The sequence below is a fragment of the Aulonocara sp. 'chitande type north' Nkhata Bay genome, linkage group LG13 (assembly GCF_057382095.1).
Source record: "Aulonocara sp. 'chitande type north' Nkhata Bay isolate Kocher_YH1m ecotype deep benthic linkage group LG13, A_spYH_male_GT1.1, whole genome shotgun sequence".
In the NCBI taxonomy this organism is placed as follows: Eukaryota; Metazoa; Chordata; class Actinopteri; order Cichliformes; family Cichlidae; genus Aulonocara; species Aulonocara sp. 'chitande type north' Nkhata Bay.
Window position 1 is genome coordinate 21,521,069 of NC_141356.1, and position 15,119 is coordinate 21,536,187.

Below are 15,119 nucleotides of genomic sequence, written 5' to 3' on the forward strand. Positions count from 1 at the left end.
AATAACATTTTGTAGTGCAGTGTAGTCATTTGCTTTGACATCTCTGGTTGGATTTTCACCAAGGTACAAACCTAACTCATATCAGTGCCACTTGTTTTGCATACCTTGTCTCAATTCTCTAAAGCTTGTCTTTCTTTCTCTAGTACAGCATCGCTCTCACCAAGTGGGAAATCAGACTGTCATTATGTACGTCCACATGCTGTTGCTCTCTGCACATATGCAGTGTTGTCTCTATTAAGATGCTCAACATGAGTTTTTATTTCTTTTTGGAGGGAGTGGCGGGAAATTTCCTCAATCGAGCATAAACTGGCATACTCAGAAAAGCTCTTTGAATACTGTTTGACTATTTTGTGAGCAACAGCACAACACTGTGCTTTGCTTTGCTACCTCATTTCATCGACAAGGACGCAAATCATTTTGCAGTGATCGGGGTTGAGAAGTCTACTCCCATTTGCTACTGCACGGCATAATTCACTTGGTATTTGGCCCCAGGGAACCCGAAATGAGTCAGCCCACATAATGGCAGTGGCTGAACAAAAGGTTGGTGAGCTCATGTTGTCCGAGGTGACAGTGGAGGAGGAGGAAGATGGCAATTTTGCACGAACATCACCAGATGCATTTGTTCTGTAATTAATAAAAAAAAAACCCCGAAATAAAACGCACCAACAAAGATACTACAGACATTACAGTAATAAAAATGTAATATTTTAGGACATTTCTACCTTCATAAAATCCACAGAATACCACAGTAAGCTGTCTTAAAGCAGCCTAGGAGCTAACAAATCTGATTGGACAGGAGTATATCTGAAGGGTCCACACCAGGAGCTTCTTCCACATACTTAAGATCGTCTGTGCATTCCACAACCCAAGATAGAAAGAATACCAGGCAGCACTCTGGAAATAGCCATCTGTACCTCCTCCTCCAAAGTTTAGGACATCCTTTTAGGTAAGAAAAAAGGGATGAAGACCAAGTACTGACAAGCCACACAGCTTGTACCTTTTTGCATGTGCCTCAGAAAGGAAACGAAGGCCCTGATCAGCCAGCATTAAAAAATAAAGCTCTCTAAGATAACTTGTACAGCATCTCTCTGATGATAAGTCCATCGCTTGGATTTCTCCAAATACAGTTCCCTCGTCACATTTATAAAGCATAAGAAACATGTTTTGTTGTATGCAGTCCCTTTCAATTCTGCCTCATGTCTAGCTTACTGTTCAACTGGGCAACAGCTTCTCCCATATCCTCACTGTAATGTGAAATAATCGGTTCCCTTATCAGCAACAAGGGAAGGAAACAGACTGCCAGCATTCAAGCAGGCTAGAAGTAGCTGATGTTTTCAGCAAGAGTAGAACACGAGTTTTTATAGTCGTGCTATTTTCTTGAACAACTGGCAGTTTAACACTGGCAGCAATCACAGAAAGCACCATTTCTTAATAGCTTATCACTTCTACTATTTGTCTGTTATGGGTTGTTTTGCGCATCATTGCCTTGGTACCTGAGCTAAAATAGCCTTCTGTTCAGATTCACTGTGAAGTGCTTCTTAACTTTAACCAGATCTCACATAATATGTAGTATAGTAGTATGATTTAGCAGTTAATCAAACTTTACCCCCTTTTCGCTGTTCTAAATTATTGACCTGGACACAAATGTGGGTGGATCAATTTCACAAAACCTGCAAAAGAAGAAACTGTAGCTGAAAGTTTCGACACAGCAAGCCAGCGTGGCGAAAGTCATGTATTTTTCTTAAACTCCTTTGAATAACAGGAACAACAATTTCCCTGCAATGTCAGATAAAACAGGGCCAGATTTTTTTCTTTAAGAACATGGCATTTCCTGATTTTTCCAAGCAACTGTCTGTATGTCCCATTGTCATTTCAGCTGACCAGTAATTCTACTTGGAAAAGTTTAGCTGCTGGCGATCTAAAATTCACAAACTGTGTGAAGAAAAATAGCATAATAAGCACCAAGATACAGTTTGCATTAATACGTCAGACATCAAAGGCAGAAAAATCATACTTGTTATTCATCTCTGGCTATTTTCCACCACATGTCTTTTATTCTGTCTTTCTGTCTCCCTCCCTGAGCCTGGTTCTGCCAGAGATTTCTTCCTGTTAAGAGGGATTTTTTCCTTCCCACTGTCGCCAAAGTGCTTGCTCATAGGAGGCCATATGATCGTTGGGTTTTTCTCTGTATGTATTATCGTAGGGTCTACCTTACAATATAAAGCACCTTGAGGCAACTGATGTTGTGATTTGGCCCTGTATAAACAAAACTGAATTGAATTGAATTGAAACACCCCCATTTCACCGCAGTTCTGTATTTTTCATATCACTTATCCATTAAAAGCATTCAAAACAAAAAGATTATTATTTTGTTTTATAGTTTTTGCTTTATTCATGTCAGCCATTAAAAATATGTATATGAATAATTCTTAAAGTAATATTCTGTCAAGTGGCAAAAACAATGAAAAACAATGGCTCTAAAACAGATTAAAGGATACATCAGGTTTACAAATCCAGATGAAGTGAATAGAAACAAAGGAAGGATTTTATGTAACATGAGCATGAAAGTGAATGAAATCCAGCATTAGTAGGCAGCGATAGCTCAGTAGGTAGAGTGGTCACCCCATGATTGGAAGGTTGGGGGTTTGAATCCACTGACTACTCTAAGGTACCCCTGAGCAAGGTACAGTCCCTACAGTCCCTGCTCCCCAGGCGCTGGATTGGTGGCTGCCCACTGCTTCACTGAGTGAATGGGTTAAATGCAAAGAGTAATTTCCCCACAAGGAACAATAAAGTATGTGTTATTAAATTGCTTGTTTTACATCTTATGAGTTATGCCTCTTTTTCATTCCAACCCCAAAGATAAGGGAAGTTTAAAAAAAAAAGAATGTTAAAAGATTTCAAGAATCTGCTCCTTAAATCAACGGTTGCACAGCAACTAGCAAAGATGGCTTGTAGTTGTTTTATTTGTTTGCTTAAAAAAAAAAAAAAGATCTGTGATTTTTGGAGATATTTACAAAGATTATTTTAAAAAGTAGATATAAAATTCAAATTCAAATTCAAATTTTATTTGTCACGTACACAGTCATGTAGTGAAATGCTTGGACAACTGCTCGTGACCTAAAGAAAACAAAAAAGGAAAAGGCTATGAATAAGATAGGAAATAAATATGAAAAATTAAAAAGGCTAAATTTAACTAGGAAGGAATAAAATATAAATTAAGGTTAAAAATGAAATAACTGTACAACACAAATTAGAATGAAGGGTAAATTTAACTGGGAGAATAAGATAAAATATATAAATTAAAGTTGAAAATAAAATAACTGTACAACAAAATACACAATATAGAACTATATAAGAATGTATGAAGAAATATAAATAAATATATACACAATAACAGCAATAACACAATAATAATATACACATCAGTCATCAGATATATGTTTTAAATCTTTAACTTGTTCTATCTTTCTGGGGTGCAAGAGTAGAACAGTGTACACCTTTATTAATTATTGGTTCAATTAAAACACTGTCTTACTTATGTAAAGAGCCTCATCTGAATAAAAAATGCTGCTGCAAGTTAAAATGGCTCTCTTTGTCCACCTTGCTAGTACTGACGGCATCACAAACTTCCTGCAGATTTGTCGGCTGCACATGAACTGAATCTGCTGTTTCATCGCATCTCAAATGTGCTCTTTTGGATTGAGATCTGGAGACTGTGGAGGCCGTTTGAGTGCAGTGAATACATGTTCGTGTTCAAGAAATCACTTTGAGATGATTTGAGCTCTGTGACATGGCGCAGTAAGCTGCTGTGCACTGTGGTCATAACACAGTGCTGTGGTCAGCAACAATACTGAGGTAGTGGTGGTGTTTAAGGGGCTTAAAGCGTGCCAAGAAAAAAATGCCATACATCATTACACCACCAACAGCAGCCTTAACAACATCCTGGACACTACTATCAAAATGTTGCAGCAGAAATTGAGACCCTTCAGAGTGGCCCGACCAGATCAGCAGTTTCACATTCAAAGTCACTTAAATTAACTTGCCTCCTCATTCTGATGCTCATTTTGAATTTCAACAGGATGTCATATGATTGGGTTATAAGATATTTTGTTAACAAGCAGTTAACCTGCTAAAGTGGCCAGTTAATTTAAAAAACAAGAACAAAAAAAAAAAATCTCATTAACTTAACTTACATTTTATGGGCTGTGAACAGAGACTTAACTTCAGGCTTGGTAATTGGTGCCAGTTGTCTGCTGGGTGGGTTTAATTCGCTTTCCAGTCATTGACTTCAAGCTTTTTCTTTACTGGTGTAAACAGACCTGTGTGTCTTCTATCAGCTTTTCTTAAACCAGATATCAGCACCTAGTTCTCTTGATCTTGACCACTCAGTTCTTCTCTGTGCACCATACTGCCGATTGTTGAGTTCCTCCCTCTATGAACTAACTCACTGTTTATTATCCAGCAGATAATGCTGTCATCTGCATACCTTTTTTAAATAAAAGGCAGTCCAGTAAACAACCAGCACTCACTGACAGCTCAACAGTAAACAGTAAGTAAAGTTTCTGACATTGTCGACAAAGCGGCTAGTTTACAAGCTTAGTAAAAGCAGAAGTCGCGGCATATATATTTTGTTGGACTGCAACAGTTAGCTCTCAACCCGAATGAACAACCTGTTTAAAATCATTTTGGTGAAGTATTGGTAAGGAGTGGCTTTCCAAGAAAGGTGGCTGCAGAAAGGAATAAACCCCTGTGCCCTCGTCAAATTTACCAGACTATGGACACTTGTGTCAAAAATGCTTATAAATCATCATACATTAGCCTTGTATATTTTTAGTGGTAGTCACATAATGAAATTGTTGTTTTCCTTTCTAACCACTAGAGAGCAGCCTTTGCTATGTTATTGCGTTTGACCGGTCATATTTTTAAAGGTATTCTTCTTCTGCATATACTCTCTCTCTCTTTTCTCTTTGGGTGTGTGTGAGCGTGTGTGTCTGAAACACAAAGGGAAATTTCAGCTTGAGACAATAGTGTGACCATATGGTCTCCCTGGCTTGTAAATCATCATGTGGTCCAGTGCCAGCTTCCATGAAAACTACTCCACCTTCCTAAATTCTCTCTCTCTCAGATCTTCTTTACGAAAACATTCAAGTGCACATGGTCTTAAACTAATACTGACTTCAGATACCTGTTCACTTCACTGCAATCAAAAGCGGGCTGATGCGAAAGAGACTCAGAGAGGTAAGGAGAAGGGGAGCTGAAAAAGGGGCGAATGCAAAGAAAAGATATTCAATCAAATAAAAGAAAACATAAAGTCTGTTAAAGCCAGCTGCAAAAATATTCACCCTCAGCGGAGGAGACAGAACAAGGAAACGAAGGAGAACGCTAACAAGGGAATAACAACAGAAGGAAGGAGTGACAGAGGCCCTGGTAAGATGTTTTTCCTCAAGCAGTCAGGGGATAGAAAATGACTTGCTATTCTGCAATAACTTCCTCAACTGAAAGCTGAATGTTCTCTCAGTGTAATTCAACCCTCTGCTTCCTCTCTGATGGAAAATCATTTTCTTTGGTGCTTAAAACTCAATGAGCTGCATTGTTTCCCGCTACATTATGAGAATGACTGGAAACAGGGTAAAAGTCAGTAAATTACAGCACAGCAGAAAGAACAATTAGATTCAAATGCACTGATTAGCTGTTCTGGGTTCTGGGTAAACTGATCATTTTCTGCAACATTTATCTTTATTCGATTTTAACTCAATATGAGGAAATGTAAAGGAAGATACTGGAAACATAAAATATGTCGATTCGTCATTTTCCTCTTACAGCCCCACTGGGTGGCTCAACCATGAAGTTGAACATCATTTGTAGCTTGTTTCTGCTCCTGGGTGTTCAAACAGTAAAGGTATGTTTAACTTAATCTGCCTAATTTCGGCTTTCCACAAAAAAAAATCGTAAAAAAGGGTCAAGGGTCAATGTAAATATTACTAATGAGTGAAAAGTAAAAATATTTGAAATTATGTTCTCCTGACTTTTTTTTCTGTTCCACTCATCAAGTCTGTTTTGTCACAGGTGTTAAAAAGAAAATTTCCGAGTTATGGAATGTGGCTCCAGTATTTTGGTCACCTGTTTCACATTTGATCTGGGAAGAATTTAGGGGCAGATGTGGACCTGGCTGAGACTACAAAGTTTGGAAATATCAGTATGGAATTGAGGTGCACTGTGAGAGCAGATTGATGTTGAACGGATGCCCATTTTTATTTTGGGTTTATGATGTGTGCTCTTTACAGTACAATGATGCCAAGAAGCTGACTTTTCTAATGGTACAGAATATTAGTTTAAAATGAGCCCGGGGGTTTTAATGAAAGGGAAATTTATGCCAGAGTTCGGTGCTGCCACTAATGATTTTGGCCGCAGATAAAACATAAATGCCCGCTTTTTTTTTGTCTATTAGAAAACTGTGTGTGTGTTTCAGGGAGGCAGAGCCCAGCGCAAACAGAGACAAGCTGAAGAGAGCCTGAGACCATACATTGGCAGAGTTAAACCAGGTAAGAGGAATGCCACATGACTGCATGCAAGTCCCATGCACATTCCTCTTTTTCTAAATGTGCAGAACTAGAAAGTGATCAAAATACATTAAAATTTTCACATACCTGGTCAGTATTCGAGTCACCATCCAGAACTGGCAGGAACTGTCATGGATGCATGATACACATAAACACGATGAACGCTCTTAAGCATATATTAACATAAAGAAACTATAGCCAGAAATTCTGAAGACAAAATAGGGTCCTAACCTAGTAATATCAAGTTGAAACTAATAAAATGGCTGGTGAGTGTCGATGTAAAAGTAAAAACTAAGCTGACACAAGGTTGTTTTTCTATTTCTGCTTCAGAAAAGCTTTGTGAGCTGCTGAAATGCCGTACTCCAGTGGGGTCTTGGTGCCAGGTAGTTCAAGAAAACGGAATTCTCATCCCCAAGTGTGTTTGTCCTCAGTCCTGTCCTCGGTAAACAACATTTGGTTCTTTAATCATTTTCAGGCTTTAAAATATTTTGTCCTTACAGGAAGTTTATACTTATATGGGATTCACACATATATGTAACTTTTGGAAAGACATGTTAAGGTAAAGCAGTAATCTGGCACATTGTACACTACATTCTCACATGTGAATTTTGTCTGTGGGCACTCGCTCATGGAATCAGGCAGAGGGCACCAGTGTGCAGTGTTGTGGGAAAGACCTATGAGAATGAGTGTTGGCTTCATAAAGATGCCTGCAGAAAGAGGCGCCGCACCGGACTCGCGCACACAGGACCCTGTCTGGGTAAATAGCATTAGACATTACAGACTGTTTCCACTGTGTATCACAGTCTTCCAAATTGGCTCTGATGTGCCTTATGATCAGTCCCCAAGGGTAAATGCACCGAGGAGGAGTTAGGCCAGTTTCCATATCGTCTCCTGGACTGGTTTCTGCTCTTGAGTCGTATGGGGGAATCCTACGCACCTGCTGCCCCGCCCCAGAGCTGCCTGAGCCACACCCAGAGGACACAGCTGGCACAAGTAACTCATACTTCGCACTTAAAGTGAGCCTGTTCAGCAGGTTAACAGGGATAAGAAGATAACTGTGAAGTAGTAAACGTAATTCATGATCTATGATGGCCTCAGCCAGTGATGATGGAAATAAAATCATTTCCATAAAGTGAAAAGAAACTATAGCCAGAAGGCAAATACTCAAAGGCATCATTTTCCCTTTCACTGTAACCAAACACTGAACATAAAGCTGTTTTTCATGATAGACACCATCTTTGTGCTAGATACAAACTGCCCTCCATGGGTCTAGTGACTGATCGATGTTAACAACCTACCGTAAGTGGTAAGTTCTTATGTTGCTTGTGGTGTGGTTGTCCACAGACTGGGACAGGGGCTCTTAAGACACCACGTATAAACAGTATTTGGTCAATATTCACTAAATTATTCAATAACATGGTGAATAGGGGGATAACTTAATATCCTCTGTGCATTCTCTTGACCTCCTGGCCTCAAATGAATTAAGTGAAAGCTCACTGCATTATTTCTATGATACAAAAACAGATGTAGAGTGTTTTGGGATAGTGTTACATCATAAAATTCCAGCATTATGGATGCTGATTCTAGCATGAGAGAAATAGAACTGCAGCCTACTGTAATACTGTAATAGCAACAGTGCGAGTGAACAGGTGAAGCATTTACCGTGTTTCCATTTCCTGTTTAGCTTGGTAGCATGCTAACAGTCTGATGGGAGAAAGACAACAGGTCTTTTATATAAACAAAAGCAATAGATGAAAAGTTGAGGAATCATTTGAATCATCTTGAATGACAATCCATTTCATAGATGCTGAGGTATTTCAGTGGGCACTATGAAATGTTAAAAAATAAAATAATGTGTTTTTGTAAAAGTTAATATTCCGGTAGCTGGGGCACCAGAAAAATACGATAAAATGCAGAAATTCACCACCACTATATATATATATATATATATATATATATATATATATATATATATATATATATATATATATATATATATATATATATATATATATATATAAAAACACCCAGCACGCCCCTGCGGGCGGTTTATCCTTCAAGCTCGGGTCCTCTACCAGAGGCCTGGGAGCTTGAGGGTCCTGCGCAGTATCTTAGCTGTTCCCAGGACTGCGCTCTTCTGGACAGAGATCTCCGATGTTATTCCCGGGATCTGCTGGAGCCACTCGCCTAGCTTGGGAGTCACCGCACCTAGTGCTCCAATTACCACGGGGACCACCGTTACCTTCACCCTCCACATCCTCTCGAGCTCTTCTCTGAGCCCTTGGTATTTCTCCAGCTTCTCGTGTTCCTTCTTCCTGATATTGCTGTCATTCGGAACCGCTACATCGATCACTACGGCCGTCTTCTTCTGTTTGTCTACCACCACTATGTCCGGTTGGTTAGCCACCACCATTTTGTCCGTCTGTATCTGGAAGTCCCACAGGATCTTAGCTCGGTCATTCTCCACCACCCTTGGGGGCATCTCCCATTTTGACCTCGGGACTTCCAGGTTGTACTCGGCACAGATGTTCCTGTACACTATGCCGGCCACTTGGTTATGGCGTTCCATGTATGCCTTGCCTGCTAGCATCTTGCACCCTGCTGTTATGTGCTGGATTGTCTCTGGGGCATCTTTACACAGCCTGCATCTGGGGTCTTGCCTGGTGTGATAGACCCCAGCCTCTATGGATCTTGTGCTCAGAGCTTGTTCTTGTGCTGCCATGATTAGTGCCTCTGTGCTGTCTTTCAGTCCAGCTTTGTCCAGCCACTGGTAGGATTTCTGGATATCAGCCACCTCCTCTATCTGCCGGTGGTACATACCGTGCAGGGGCCTGTCCTTCCATGATGGTTCCTCGTCTCCCTCCTCTTTCTTGGGTTTCTGCTGCCTGAGGTATTCACTGAGCACTCGGTCAGTTGGGGCCATCTTCCCAATGTATTCTTGGATGTTCGTTGTCTCATCCTGGACTGTGGTGCTGACACTCACCAGTCCCCGGCCCCCTTCCTTCCGCTTAGCGTACAGCCTCAGGGTGCTGGACTTGGGGTGAAACCCTCCATGCATGGTAAGGAGCTTTCTTGTCTTTATGTCAGTGGCTTCTATCTCCTCCTTTGGCCAGCCTATTACCCCAGCAGGGTACCTGATCACGGGCAGGGCGTACGTGTTGATGGCCCGGATCTTGTTCTTACCATTCAGCTGACTCCTCAGGACTTGCCTGACCCTCTGCAGGTACTTGGTGGTTGCAGCCTTTCTAGCGGCCTCTTCATGGTTCCCATTTGCCTGCGGGATCCCCAGGTACTTGTAACTGTCCTCTATGTCTGCAATGTTGCCTTCTGGTAGTTCAATTCCCTCAGTTCTGACTACCTTCCCTCTCTTTGTTACCATCCGACTACACTTCTCCAGTCCGAACGACATTCCAATGTCATTGCTGTATAGCCTGGTAGTGTGGATCAGTGAATCGATGTCTCGTTCACTCTTGGCATACAGCTTGATGTCATCCATGTACAGGAGGTGGCTGACAACTGCTCCGTTCCGTAGTCGGTATCCATAGCCAGTCTTGTTAATGATCTCACTGAGGGGGTTCAGGCCTATGCAGAACAGCAGTGGGGACAGAGCATCTCCTTGGTAGATCCCGCACTTGATGGTGACTTGTGCTATGGGCTTGGAGTTGGCCTCTAGTGTTGTACGCCACATCCCCATTGAGTTCCTGATGAAGGCTCTTAGGGTCCCATTGATCTTGTACAATTCTAGGCATTCCAGTATCCAGCTGTGGGGCATTGAGTCATAGGCCTTCTTGTAATCAATCCAGGCAGTGCACAGGTTGGTCAGTCTGGTCTTGCAGTCTCGGCTGATTGTTCTGTCTACCAGTAGCTGGTGTTTTGCGCCTCTGGTATTCTTGCCAATTCCTTTTATATTGTATATATGTATATACATATATATATATATATATATATATATATATATATATATATATATATATATATATATATATATATATATATATATATATATAATTTCTGTAATTAAAATTAGAAAAATTTCCGTATTTTTATGAGACTTTAATGAGAATTTCTGTGGTGAAAACTGCAGTAAATCCACAACAAACATGTTATTTAATAAACAAATCTATGTAAAATTAAAGAAACTATAGTTTTGTTACTGCCATTTAGTATCACTTCTGTTATCTCATATTTAGATATGTTACACTATTAAACTAGGTTTTAAAAGTTTAAAAGTTTAATCTATTAAATAAACACTGTGAAATTATTTTAAATTTTGGGCTGTATTTTTGCAGTCTTTTTATGCCCTTACACATTTTTTTTTAATTAAAATTTTTACGATTTTTACACATTTTTCATGTTATTTTTGTTCAGCATGTTAAATCACCTTTCATTTTATTTTATTTTATTTCACTAGAATTTTCATGTCATTTCATGTATTTAAAATAACAGGAAAATTCTGTTAAATTACAGAGTTTCATGGGTTTATTGATTGATTAATTTGTTTCTTTTTGTTTCTTTTATGTTTTCGGAGCATGAATCATAGATGCGTGGGACGTTAGGGTTTGAAAAGTAAAAGGCAATGTAAAAGTACCTTCTTTCTAACTTTCGAACTACCTTCACTAACTAGTGTGTGATGTCACAATGACTCTGTCCATCTTTTTATACAGTCCTTGACCAAAACCACCATTGTGGTTGGCTGAATCTCCTAGTTAACATCACACATTTATTGTATTTATGTGATATGACATAAAGAAACAGAAAACACAAGTATTGAGTTGAGTAGTGTGCTTTCTCTCTCTCCCTCTTTAGAAAAGATTTACCCTGTTGGACAGGAATAAAGATGGCAAGTTGAGCCGCAGGGACCTGAAGAAGCTGCATTATAAGAGGATGCCTTTGGAGCACTGTGCTACACCATTTTTTCAGTCAGTCCTGCCTTCAACGGCCTTGCTGCATCACATAATGATTAACTTTCTTGTCTGATATTTAAATAAATTAAATATTGGGCAGTTTATTTTGGGGGGGGGGGGGGGGGGGGGGGGTTAACATCCCACTATAGCAATCTCACAAGTTGTGTGTTACATGCATGTACTAGAAGCGAGCAGATGATAGTGAAACATCTGGCCAATTTGATAAGTATCACAATTTTAAATATGGCCATTTTAATGAGTTGATGAAATCTTACTCAAGACCATTGCTATTTCCTATGTCCATATTTCATCACCTCATGTGACACAAGAGGTTTGTTGGCCTAATTGAAATCTTCTGTCTTTTGCAATATGCTATTGTTTGGCTAATTACAGAAATACAGAGGGTTAAAAATGTGACACCGAGATGCAATTCGCCCCCGCTCTGACCAAGCTGCACCTCCCACCATGCTGTTCTCTCTGCGTGCCATCTATCCATTCATTTCCATGCCAATCCTGTATCCTCCTCCCTTTCGATCTCATGACCACACCATCTCTCCATTATCATACTCCTCCTCCATGCCGAAGTATTTCCTCTTCTTATCTGTGCTTCCTGTTTTTCTCTCATCTCTGATACAAATGCGTTTATCCTCAGCCTCCCTTTCTGTCAGCCAGTTATTCATTTTCACTCTTCCCTCATTCTTACTTCCTTCCATCTCCTTTTTCTTCTCCCATCCGTACTCCCACCCAACCCCCCTTTTCTCTGCCAGTCTGCAATGACAAGTTTTGTGGGAGCAGGGCTGGCTGTGTCAATGTCAAGCCATTCCCAGCAATGATAATGTTTATTACCAACTGTGCCTCCCGCTGCCCATGGATTAACACAAATTGAAGGAGTACCCTTCAGAGATAACGCTGCACTGTGAACTGAAAGACAATGGCTGCTGAAGAGCCCCAGTGCAGTTCCTTTGTACACCTATAGATATTTAAACTATAAACTACATCTCTGTATCCTTGTGGATGTGACTGAATATAGGATGTGTTTCTGTAAATCATCTGTTTTCTTCTGTGCTATGTTTGCAGGTCATGTGATCGTAACAGGAACAGGAAGGTGACCCTCAATGAGTGGACAGCATGTTTGGTGGATCGTTCTGAGGCCTGGTTCTATCAATTAATGTGTCAGTAACAAGTTCTTACCTACATTTTGCTGTAATTCTTCATAGTCACACACAGCGGTTTAATTAGACTACAGATTACATTTCTATATCTGTAATCAAAAGTCCAAGTTAAAATCTGCAAACTCTATTTTATGCTGTTGATGAAGAGCAAAGATGCTCCATAATTATTCTAGACAGCCTGCTTCCAGTTTTTATCTAAAATTACATCTAAATTATGACTATTGTGCTTTTCATGAAGCCTTTCCATAAAGCTGGTGGACTGCCTGAAACATGGTCAAAATACATGCACAGGAGAGAAATATCACTCCCACCACAGCTGGAGGAGGGACAAGAGTAGTAATAAGACAGATTAAATGATTGAGGTTTAATTGTGTCTTCTTTGTATCTGAAATGTTAAGATGAGACTTTTTTTCTTGAATTTAAATGTCTGAATTTGAAGAATTTTGATTAGGAAAAATAGTATACAGTGTGCAGATTTTTTTAGAAGAGTCAGATCACAATAAATCTGTGGATATAGTTTAAAGCATTTAAATGCTAGCATGGCAGTTTTAGGTTCATTCTTTACCAGCTGCAGTTCTCACATTTTCTATAAACCACAGATTATTTCAGAGCTATTTTCTTTTAAATATTTTATCCTTTTTTCCTGTCAAAACAGCCAGTTGTCTGCAGGGGGTTTATTTGTCTGCATCACTGCTATTTCAAAACCTAAATTCTTAATTTTTGTTTTACCCACAGCAATGAGAATGGGTTCTCTGAAGTTGTGTCCTACAATCAAAAGGAACTACCTCTGACACGTCTACTTCTTTGTGCTGTTAGGAACTTGCAGGTCATATCATGACAGTTACTTGATTTTAAAGCTGATATTAAAGGATGACATCGCTACACACGCTGACTTAGTCATTGATTTTACCTCTTCTGACATGTGATTTATGGTGTCGTGAAATCTGATGGTCTGCTGGGTGCCCGTGGGTTTTTATGTGTGCTCAAAGGGGACAATTAAAGGTCTAGACAGGCTGAATGCTAATCATATTGTTGTTAATTACATTTGCTGACATCTGTAAAACTGTTAAAAAACACACACACGTATCGGAGACAAATTACACAGGATGCTTTGGATAACCAATTAAAAGGAAGATGTCACAGACAGACAGTGTGATATGCAGAGAATGTCAAAGTAGATGGCGAAAAAAACATGGGGAGAAGAAACACTTAGTGGGGGAAGACGTGACCAGAAAAGAGACAAAGAGTTAATAAAAGAGTGAAAGGTAGAAGTAGCGAAAAGTGTCATAATTCAATGGAGGAAAGCGAAGGCAAAGTGACTGAAGAAAGGAGAGAGCAGCGCAAAGTGTGTTTGCGAAAGACGGGAGGAGGTAATGCACTGTAAATGGGAGTTGAGAGTAATGGAGTAATGCATAAAAAATGGATCAGAAATGAGGGAAAGACTGAGAACGGGGAGTGAGGGGAGGGGGAGGGATGGCTGAGAAGGCAGGAGGAACTGAGGAGACGGGGAAATGCAAAACATTTTCTTTGGAGCCAGCCCTGTAAATAGCATCTTGGAGCATGATGCGGAATGTTTGAAATACTTGACCTCTGCTAAGGTCAAAAAAACTTGCATAATGCAAGCTTGCTTACTTTTTGTGCCTGTGTACCATTTATAATACATGCTGCTTCTAAAACTCTTGTTGCATCTTGTTTGTTTGTCACTATTTTATGTGCAAATCTGTGAGAAGTTGCACATGTATGTGTTGGTGCTTCTAGATCAATAGGAGGGCGTGTGTGCGTGCGTGCGTGTGTATGTGTGGCCTAGGGTGGGCTCTTTGACATGACTGGATTCTCTAGACTAATTAGCCTTTAAATTTACCATGCCTGAAGGATGAAGAGGAGAAAGACAGACACTGAAAAGGAGATGAAGAAAGGCGGAGAGATTTCGCTACCCAATATGAGATGCAGATTCAGTGCAGACATGGGGCAAACGAGGACTAAAGACTGCTTGCAGTAGATGTTTTCCAAAAAGTAAAAGTGTGTCATCATAAATATCAAAACAAGATGTTTTCATTCCATCTGATTTTTCACTCAAAACTTTTGATTAAATGAAGTGGACCACTGGAGGGATGCAGTTTTCCTTGGCATATAGACGGAAAAACAAGTCTGAACTGGGAGGAGAAGAAGCATGAAGAAAGAACAAAAGCAAAGAGATTAACTGCGCTGAATAGAAGAGAAACTATCTGCTAATTGTGAGTGACCTGCGGAACGGTGAGTTGTTGGTCCAGGCTGTTCACTTTGTGGAAACAAAAAAAATGAGTATAGTTCCCAGCTTCCACCAGTAAACATCTCTTCATTCTCGCCCTTCTTCCCCAGGGACGAGTCTCTTTATCCAAACGAAACATATAATATGAGCTGCTGGGGCCACCCCTGAAGGTCCAGCATAGCCTGCACACCTCCTCCACCTCCTCGCCAATGTTCTTTCTTTGTCTTCATAC

At 40.0% G+C, this 15,119-nt stretch overlaps 1 protein-coding gene across 1 annotated transcript; it reads left to right on the forward strand.

The window, feature by feature from the left end:
- Nucleotides 1–5,012: 5,012 nt before the first annotated feature.
- sparcl2 (SPARC-like 2) lies at nt 5,013–13,521 on the forward strand. Its single transcript, XM_086258081.1, has 10 exons — nt 5,013–5,241; nt 5,352–5,430; nt 5,826–5,902; nt 6,473–6,545; nt 6,894–7,005; nt 7,202–7,320; nt 7,402–7,556; nt 11,370–11,482; nt 12,545–12,639; nt 13,375–13,521. The coding sequence occupies exons 1-10, from the start codon at nt 5,221–5,223 to the stop codon at nt 13,428–13,430; spliced, it is 900 nt and encodes a 299-aa protein (XP_086114207.1). The 5' UTR covers nt 5,013–5,220; the 3' UTR covers nt 13,431–13,521.
- The last annotated feature ends 1,598 nt before the right edge of the window (nt 13,522–15,119 follow it).